Source organism: Morone saxatilis, unplaced genomic scaffold, assembly GCF_004916995.1.
Source record: "Morone saxatilis isolate NCDOM2014 unplaced genomic scaffold, NCSU_SB_2.0 Contig18, whole genome shotgun sequence".
NCBI classification, from domain to species: Eukaryota; Metazoa; Chordata; class Actinopteri; family Moronidae; genus Morone; species Morone saxatilis.
The window spans coordinates 18,019,679-18,029,125 of NW_023339740.1; the positions used below are offsets into that span (position 1 = coordinate 18,019,679).

The following is a 9,447-nucleotide window of genomic DNA, read 5'->3' on the forward strand; positions in this document are numbered from 1 at the left end:
TGTCGCCTAGCAACAGCTCCTCACCTTACATGAAGATGATCCAATATGAAATCAAAATGATCAAGGTGAGTTCTCGAGACAGCAGTAACAGCTGCTGCCGGTGCGGACATACAGCAGATTCACTGTTTATGCTGCTGCGTATAGCTGAGCTGTTTATGTGTGTATTGGCTAATCTGTCAGGAAAAGTAAACAAATACTAATTGGCTGCACTGACAATCAGTTCAGACCACATTTCCATGGTAGACAGCAATTAAATACAAGAAGAAGGCTAGTTAAAATGGTCCAAATGTGTTTACAGAGCAGGACTATACGCTGCTCTAAATAAGAGTGCTAAATATCCCAAATTACCGGCAGTTTTATTTCTAGATTTCTGTAAATAATCTGTTTGATTGTACATATTTGGGGACGAATAGCAATTATTCTAGCCCTTTTATTATTCCTGATTGCATTATTACCACATACATACTGTATTTAATTAATGGCTTATATCCTCCCTTTTTCTACTTCTCCACGCTCTTCTCCTATTATATTTGTATGTCCAGATGTTCAAAGGTTTTGACAAGGCCAAGGATATCCAGTATGTGTACACTCCAGTCTTCTCCTCACTGTGTGGAGTCAAACTGGACTCCAACAACAAAGCAGGATATCTGCTCTCAGGTACAAGATGCAATGTCAGTTTTCATATTTCATTTTCAGCAGAAAAAAGCAGCAAAAGGTCTGACAATACAGTAGAATCATAGTGGCAGGAGAGCTTTTCCTTTAAAGTGATAATTCAACATTTTGGGAAATGCAATTATTCACTTTCTTCCTGAGAATATCAATACCACTTTTAATGTTTGTACTGTAAATATGAGGCTACAGTGATCAGCCAGTTAGCTTGGCTTAACATAAAGACTGGAAACAGAGAAAAACAGCTATTGTGGTTCTGTCTAAAGGTAACAAAAAACGCATATCAGTACCTCTGAAGCTTACCAGTGAACACCTTATATATTGTTTGTTTAATCTGTAAAAGAACCCAAGAACGAGAGACAAGTTGTTTGCCCCTCTTATTTTAGTTTTTATGTTAAGTTGAGCTAACTGTGCAGACATAAGAGTGGTATTCATCCACTCATATTCATCATCTCGGCAAGAAAGCAAATATGTGTATTTTGGAAAATGTCAAACTGTTTCTTTTAACTAGATTTGTTGTAAACATTGTGATATTTTTCATTTTGATATCAGTCAACATGATTCATATTATTCCATTAGCTAGTATTTGATATTAAAGTTTCTATCTACTTTTTATAACAGCAGTATTAACATTTATAGTCATAATAATCCCTAAGGTTGTGTGTTCAATGGTGCTGTTGTGATGTCACTAAACAGGAAGTATGTGGAGTGATGGGAGAATTTCCATTGGCCAGTGTGACCTAGTAGAGTCCTGGGACAACTTGTCACTGTCACAAAAGAAGAATCTCAACTACAGATACCAGATGGGCTGTGAATGCAGAGTGAGTAAGGACTGTTCATTCTCTATTCATACATATTTATATTTGTCCCAACTCATCTATCTGTCGTAGAGAAGCCTCAAGAAACCAACCAAACCAAACACAAAAATCACCTTATTCATAACCTATGGGAGGCCAACTACTTCAGGATCAAATAATGAGATGGGTGAGTGAGTAAACGAATGAACCAAAAACTCTTCTTTCCTCAGATCAACACCTGCTACACAGTGCCGTGTGCGTCAACAGGAGAAAACGAGTGCTTGTGGACTGATTGGCTGCTGGATAACAGCCTAAATGGGGAGCAGGCTCGGCAGTACGCCTGTATCCGCCGCTCTGACACAACCTGTAGCTGGTACCGGGGTGGGCCTCCACCTGAGAAAGACTTCCTGGACATGACTGACCCTTGACGTGTAATTCTGACATTCATTTGATTTCACTCCTGCAATGTCCCAAGAAACATTTCCTGCTTTTGCTTGTGTAGCTCAAATTTGGCGTGCAAAGTAGCAACAATGAACAAATTGGCTGATTTTCTCATTTGAAGGAGCTTAACTCAACTTTGAGCTTCTGTTAGCGGAGTTCAGGTGGTTGCTGCAGCAATGCTAGGAACATTTTCATAAAGTGCAGGGGCTTTCAACATTCCTCTGACTCATTTTCTCGCTCTCACACATTCCACTTCACTTGCTGTTTTCCACAGAATAAGAATAGCAGCATACCATCCACTACAAATTATTCACCCCAGAGTGAATCTTTTCTTCGTTTCTGATGGCACACATTCTGGTGTTGACATTTTATCTTTATATATTATCTATCCCATACAAATGAAAATTCACTGTATATATATTGAACAAAGCAACACCAGATATTCCCCAGTTAATTATATTTTGTCAAAATCTTACACATTAACTATATATGATCACAATTCTTGTACATCTAAATCATCACAGTTTATACTCTCAAATTGCTGAGAATGTAAATATTGTACTTCAGTGAGAATTAACATTTTAAAGGCTAACCGTATTTTGTCTTAGCATAGACATTGTTATCTTATGGCTTTGTGTGTTTAGTCTCCTTGGTTGAACTCGTACTTTGTACTTTTTCTTGTGCCAAAAATCTAATCCAGCGCTTTAACAACAGCACTGCCACCTGTAGACGCCAAGCCACCTCTCCTTAGAGGAAATGATGTAACAGGACACGGTTCAATTCCCTCTTTTTTAACTCCTTAAAAACAGGAAGTGGATTCTCCTCAACGTTCAAGTTCAAGAAAAGAACAATACACAATATGTTAACCAACAAAAATATAAATAACTTATATTCACGGATAAGATGTAATTAGTGATTTAATTGTTGTTTTATAGGCATTATTTAATATAATGACTCAACATTTATTAAAAGACCCAAATCTGAATTGACCCCTGTCTTGTTACTGGACTACTTCACTGAAGTCATACAGATTAAAAAGCATTATTACTCGCTATCTTCATGTACGAGCCAAGATCATATTAGGGTCACATTCAACGATACAATATTTAAATTTAACCTGCATAATGCAGCAATTTGCCTGACACGTTGGAAACATATTGTTTTGAAATATGTTAATACTTAAATTTAGACTTCCATGACTGGTATGATTATAATGAGTAATAACAGTATGGCTTTAGTGAATTATTATCAAACAATTTCATGTTTGTTTTATACTGAAAGAATTGTTTGGGTTTGTATTTATGTCTCTGTTTCTGTCTAAATAGAGTTTTCTATTTCCATGTACCAAAAAAGATTGTATATAAAATGTCTCAATGGAATAGTGTGACTCTTCTTTTCTTCTCCTTAGTAACCAAACTGTTAGCACTCTGGTCCCTGCAGAGGACAATATATATTTCTTATACCTCACCTCTATATAATACATTACCTACAGTACAGGACAGCAAATGTTATAGTAAATATAGTAACTAAAATTCATAAAGCAAATAAGCAAGTTCATCTTTCTCATTAGTGTAATATACAGTAACGTATTTTTTATTATTTTATATTAGTCTTATTTTGTAATTTTTCTGTAATCTCAACACATATTTGTGTGCAACAATACGGAACATATGAAATTAAAACATTAAAGTACACCCAGTAAACACAATGAACTGAATTTAGGAATAATTCAAAATAAAGTGTGAATTTTTTATCGGTTGAAGTTGGTGTTTTGGAAGTGTTTGCTGCAGGGTTACTGACAATATACAATCTGTAAACACAAAAAAACCCAACCCATCTTACCATGTCTCTGTAGTTGGGGTAGAAAGTCTGATCAATGAGAGGGAATTTATCTGAACCAAGCCTCTTCTGATTATTAATCAGCTGGGAAAACTGGTGGAAAGGAGGAGAACAACAGCAAGAAAGTCAACTACAGGTGGTTGAATGAGTGTGTATAATGTGTATTATAAAATGTACAGCACAGTACTGAACTGTCACATTATTAATATAGTAACAATCAATAATGTCATAGTGGAGCCACAGAAAGTCACATAAGAAAGACAAAAACCCTCAAAACAAACTTGCTTACAGCCCAAGGTTTGTCGCAGAGGTTGTAGATGGAGTCCAGAGAGTTGACTGAGGGGATGCCTGCATACTGGAGACCAATGATCAAGTTCCTAAAGTCCTCATTCTGGGCCATGCTGAAGGCGTGCTGGCGCACCAAGACGAAGTCGGGCCTGAAAGACCTGGTGTGAGAGCAACAGAGGTAATCAAGAAGAAATAATGAGGGTTGAAATAAGACAACATTGACATTTCTAGTTTTACTGTACCTCACTTACATGTACATTTCCCCATACAGCTTATGTTGTTAGAAAAGATTTAAATAATTTATATTCTGACTGATTGAATCTGTGACTCTTCTTTTCTTCTCCTTAGTAACCAAACTGTTAGCACTCTGGTCCCTGCAGAGGACAGTATATTTTTCTTATACCTCACCTCTATACAATACAGTACCTACAGTACAGGACAGCAAATGCTATAGTAAATATAGTAACTAAAATTCATAAAGCAAATAAGCAAGTTCATCTTTGCTTGTTCAGTAAAATTATGTTACTATATATGACACTAATGAGGTCATATACAGTAACATAATTTTTTATTGTTTCATATTAGTCTTAATTTGTAATTTTTCTGTAATCTCAACACATATGTGTATGCAAGAATACTGTTGCATGTGACATTAAAACATTAAAGTGCACCCAGTAATCACAATGAACTGAATTTAGGAATAATTCAAAATAAAGTGTGAATTTTGAACTAAAGTGTCAGAAATAAAGTTTGAACAGTGTCAGGAAAAAGGGTCAAAGGCTGGTTATTTGATAAAAAAACAGACATTTTTGGATGGCATTAGAGGAAAAACCCACAAAGCCACAAGTGAAAGATTATAAGTTTGTCTTTTCCACTGAGGATGCTGTGGCAGTAGAGAGAATAAGTCTCTTTGGCCACATAAATTACTAAAATTGGACAAAGATAATTGACAATGACGCGGTTATAGCTCTCATCTGAGAATAGATCATCATCTGTGAAGGAGTCTTAACAAGCAATCTGTTTTGGATTGCTATATCAATTTTCCTGGCATTGAAGAAATTTAATGGTAAATGAAGCTTGAAGTGGGAAATGGACATTTATTTTCACATTATCTGTAATCAAAATGACACAACTATTTAATGACTTTATAATAATAATTTTACAAGCATTGGTATACCTGTGGCAAATCTATCTATGACATAGTATCATTCATAAAGAACATTTAATACAAAAGTCTACATTTTAACATGGAGTTTTGTTCTAAAATATTATATTTACCATCTGAAAAATAGATTAAAGAAACATTCCACAATAGTAGCCTAAGCTTTGTTTTTTTTGTTTTTTCAGGATTTCAAAAACTGTGCACCCAATCATGTTGTCCCTCTACTGCAACCACACAGTTTAGCAAGAGATTTTAGATCACGTCAAATATTTTTAAATTGAATTTATGGTTATATGTTCTTGAATACATTTGTGTTTCAAACACTGAGAGTGAACAGAACCTGGGAGATATAAGAATCTTCAGCAAAGTGACTGATGACCCTTTATGTTTTAATGCATTACTTAGTAAGACAATAAGCAGATGAAAGGGGGCGGCTGTAGCAATTATTAACTCAACACAAAATCCCTACCCTCTAAACAGACACTGCTCATATTGTTGTATATGAAAGTGTCTCTCAGGAAGGTTGGTAAAATTTAAAATAATGATGATGATCTAGTTGTTCACTGTTGCCACAGTCCTTCATAATTACATGGATGCCACATAAACACACATAAAATGATATATTGTGACACATGGCTGCTGCAAAAGTAAAGTAAAATAAAGTGATCAAGTGGCCACATTAGTCATTGTCACTGCCCTATAGTGACTGACTGATTGCCTGCACCGTGTGGGGTAGGAGCGGATCAATAGAGTATCAATAGTCTTGTTTTATTGTTTTGAGTATTGCAACTAGCGTCATTAGGATCAATACAGAAAAATTAGATCAGTCGCACATTAGATCACATCTTGCTAACATGTGATAGAGTAATTAACGGATAATCAGTTATTGGCAGTTCAGCTGGTGGTCATAAAAAATGTGTTAGTAGAAGTAGTTTATCAAAGATCCATTCACCTCAAATTATTAGTTCATGAGGAGACTGTCCTCCCAAGAAGTGCATCATTCCTTTCAGCAAGGGCCTCAAAACAACATTTACGTTTCAAGTGACAAAGCCTTTTGGCAGACATAGTAATGACGATGGGAGGAGGCGGCGATATTAAAGAGTATAGGGAGGAAGTCGGGGTGGATGGGTCAACAAACACAGGAGACGACTGTTTCATTTTCCGCTTCAACAATTAATGTTTTTTTATAAGCATAATCACAAATGGTCCACCTTAGCCTGGTTTATTACTGTAACCATGACAGCAAACTTGTGACTTGAGAGAAAAACGGGGGATGAATCGACACAATAATATATCAGACAATAATAGGCCTCAGGTTTGGGGTTTTATGATCTATTATAATTTTTATGATTTTTTTTAATGTTGTACTTTAAAATGTGACGGCCTCCAGAGCAAAACACTGACAACCACATCAGCACTGGAGCTCAAAGAAGCAATTACTGAACGCCGGGTCAAGGGCAAAAACAATATTCAGTGCAGTTCAGCTCAGTGAAAGGTTGATGGTCATAGGGCATGACTCCTGTTATTTTTCCCTTTTGTCTCTGAATGTGTGTATGAGAGAGAGAGAGAGAGAGGGAATGTGAGGAAAAGCAGAGAGAGAGAGAAAGAGAGAGAGAGGGGAGAGAGGTGTGAGAAAAGAGATGGAGAGAAAAAGTACAGAGTAAAAGAGATGTAGAGAGGAGTGAGAGAAACGAGACAGAGAGAGAGAGAGAGAGAGAGAGGGGAAAATCTGGCACAGTGTGACCACCACCAGCTCTTCATGCGCTGAGAATACTAATCAGACACTCCAAGAAACTAAAAAAGACTCTGGTGGAGAGGACACAGCAATTAATGTGACTCTAATCTCTTCATTACTGACAGTAGGCTGCACAGATCAACATGGCCATGACTCTCAATTTAATACCCTGGGTCTGTGTGGTCAGCAGTGCCATGGTCATCCTAGCTGCTTTCCCTTTGGAGTGTTCACTGTGCACTTTGTATATTTAACGCAATTTAATGCTCTACGGCCATGTTAGCAGCTTTGGGAGGCTGTAGCAGTGCTCCAAAACGAAATGCTAACATCAGCATGCTAACATGTTGACAAATAAGTGTTAGTTTACTATGTTTAAAAATGTTAGCTTAGCATGCATTTAGGCTTATGTCATCAAGTTTTGCAGGTATTTGGTCATAAAGCACCAAAAAAAAAATCAAAATCAAATCCTTCCAATAGCTGTTGAAAACCCCCAAGAAGGCAAAAAACAAAACAAAATATAAGAATAGAGATAATAGCAGGTGAAAATAATGTAGTGACATGCTCAGTGTCTGGAAAATGTTACATCTTCTTCAGGGTGAGGGTTACTTAGCAACATTCAGACTCAGAACAGTTAGCAAAATCACTGCTTTGACTTGAAATCGATGGACACGGTGCAATTACAGAGACAAATGTAGATGGTTAAAAAACGTCCGAGACTGAAAAGCCTGCAATGAACTCAGACAGGCAGACAACAAGACAGACTGACAATTATGTTGTGAAGTCATTCATTTTCTCCACAGCAAGTTTATGTTTGGGTGAGACTGAGGCCATGATTCAACTTTGGAGGTGTATGAGGTGCTCAGGTGAGACATGGCGTAAAAGAAGAAGTGCTCCTGAGGGCACAGGACTACCAAGACAGGTGTACGTGCATCATTATATCTACTGCGATGCATCAAAGTTTCCTGGAATCCAAACTCTCTAAGGGCAATGGTCACTGTTGACTGTGTGTTTGTGTGCGAGCATGTGCGGACCAACCCCTCATAAAGCATAATTACAAGGCAGAGATGGTGATTGTCAGACTGAGGCTGCCTTCTTCATTTCCTGTTGGTTTTGTTGGTTGGTGAGCAGTGGGAGTTACAGTCTTGCTTAAGCGCTGACAGTCTTCAGCTGGGACACCGGTGTCTGTGTCAGTGTGGTCTGTGGTGTGTGAGTGGGTCTGTGTGATTGTCTGGTTGACAGTACATTCACATGTTTGTACGCAGATCTAGTGCGCCAGTCTGTGGGTAATGATTGAGGTCATACGCCTCTGCCCCTTTTCCACTGATCAGAACTTGCAGTAAACACGTGTATTTATTATTTCCAAGAACATTCTGAGGTTTGTTTGTCTGATCTTCCAGAGAAGCTGTTGGATTATCATTAATTTATGCTAAAACATGATACAGCAGCACTATGCTGGGGTTTGGTAAATTGATGTAAGTCTGTTTGTTCTCGTTCTTTTTTGTGAAGACAGAAAAGTGGTGATATTTTCGTGAAGGCTTTGGGTTATTACAGAGGTTGGTTTTAGGAGTCAGATGAATTGTTGAGGTCAGGTTTGTATTTCTTGGCTGGGGATTGTAAGTCAAAGTAATTTGATTTCATACACAATCAAGAGTACCGTGCCAGGCCTTGAAAATGTATGTGTGTCTTGTACTTCTTTGTGTCAAATGTCCTCGAAAAAAGAAAAAAATCAATCTAATCTAAAAGAGAATAAATTTTTTATAGGTATATTTCAGAGGTGGGTTTTTATATTTACACTCAGGGGATTTGTTCCAGTGAATAGATTAATGGTTGAGGTTAGTTTTGTATTTCTTGGATGCATTGTGGAATTGTAATTTAACTATGGGAATCAAACAGCTGAGGTTTACCCCATCGAGAGCATGCTGCTCTTACAGTATACCTCCAAAAATAGGCAAATTCTTCTACAAAGTAGGGAAACCTTTGGAAGGACAGAGAGTTATTTCTGCTTAGGTTTAGTGTTGGGGGGATGAGGTCCATCTCGTAAATTAGGGGGTAAGATTAGGTTTGTAGTTTGGGATTAATTTTACTGTCAAAGGTTAGGATTAAAGAATGGTATAAAACGGAAAAAGGATTTGGGGTTTGGGAAGAAAGATTTGAGTCCAAAATAGCCAAAGTTTGATCTTCTCTGAACTACTAAAGAATCAATGTGTGTGTGTGTGTGTGTGTGTGTGTGTGTGTGTGTGTGTGTATGCGGTGCTGACCTGATCACTTTGGTCCCGCCCCTGATGACCTGCATGTCCACATTACAGGTGCCATTTGAATGTGAGACGAGGTTGACCTCTGAGAACTCAGCCTGCGAGGATGGAAAGAGGACACGAGACAGTTTAATCAGCTTTAAACATTAAGACTTGATGCAGAAGTGATTAAATACATGAGTCCCAATAAATAGTAAATGCTGCATAATCATACACGGCAAGTTTGCTGTTCATCAAATTAAGAAGAATATCAGATTACATTATTCT

At 37.4% G+C, this 9,447-nt stretch overlaps 2 protein-coding genes across 2 annotated transcripts in view; one reads left to right on the top strand and one right to left on the bottom strand.

The window, feature by feature from the left end:
* LOC118327703 (metalloproteinase inhibitor 4-like) overlaps positions 1–3,241 on the top strand; it is a 10,762-nt gene extending 7,521 nt beyond the window's left edge. Inside the window, exons 3-6 of the mRNA XM_035661122.1 lie at positions 1–65; positions 543–657; positions 1,366–1,490; positions 1,697–3,241. The exon at positions 1–65 is cut by the window's left edge and continues 41 nt beyond it. Of these exons, the coding sequence (XP_035517015.1) occupies positions 1–65; positions 543–657; positions 1,366–1,490; positions 1,697–1,894 (503 nt within the window). The 3' untranslated portion in view covers positions 1,895–3,241. The remainder of the gene's footprint in view (positions 66–542; positions 658–1,365; positions 1,491–1,696) is intronic.
* Positions 1–9,447, bottom strand: part of syn2b (synapsin IIb) — a 73,849-nt gene that overhangs the window by 21,796 nt on the left and 42,606 nt on the right. Inside the window, exons 3-5 of the mRNA XM_035661748.1 lie at positions 9,187–9,278; positions 4,036–4,192; positions 3,750–3,839 (exon numbers count right to left, since the gene is read on the bottom strand). Of these exons, the coding sequence (XP_035517641.1) occupies positions 3,750–3,839; positions 4,036–4,192; positions 9,187–9,278 (339 nt within the window). The remainder of the gene's footprint in view (positions 1–3,749; positions 3,840–4,035; positions 4,193–9,186; positions 9,279–9,447) is intronic.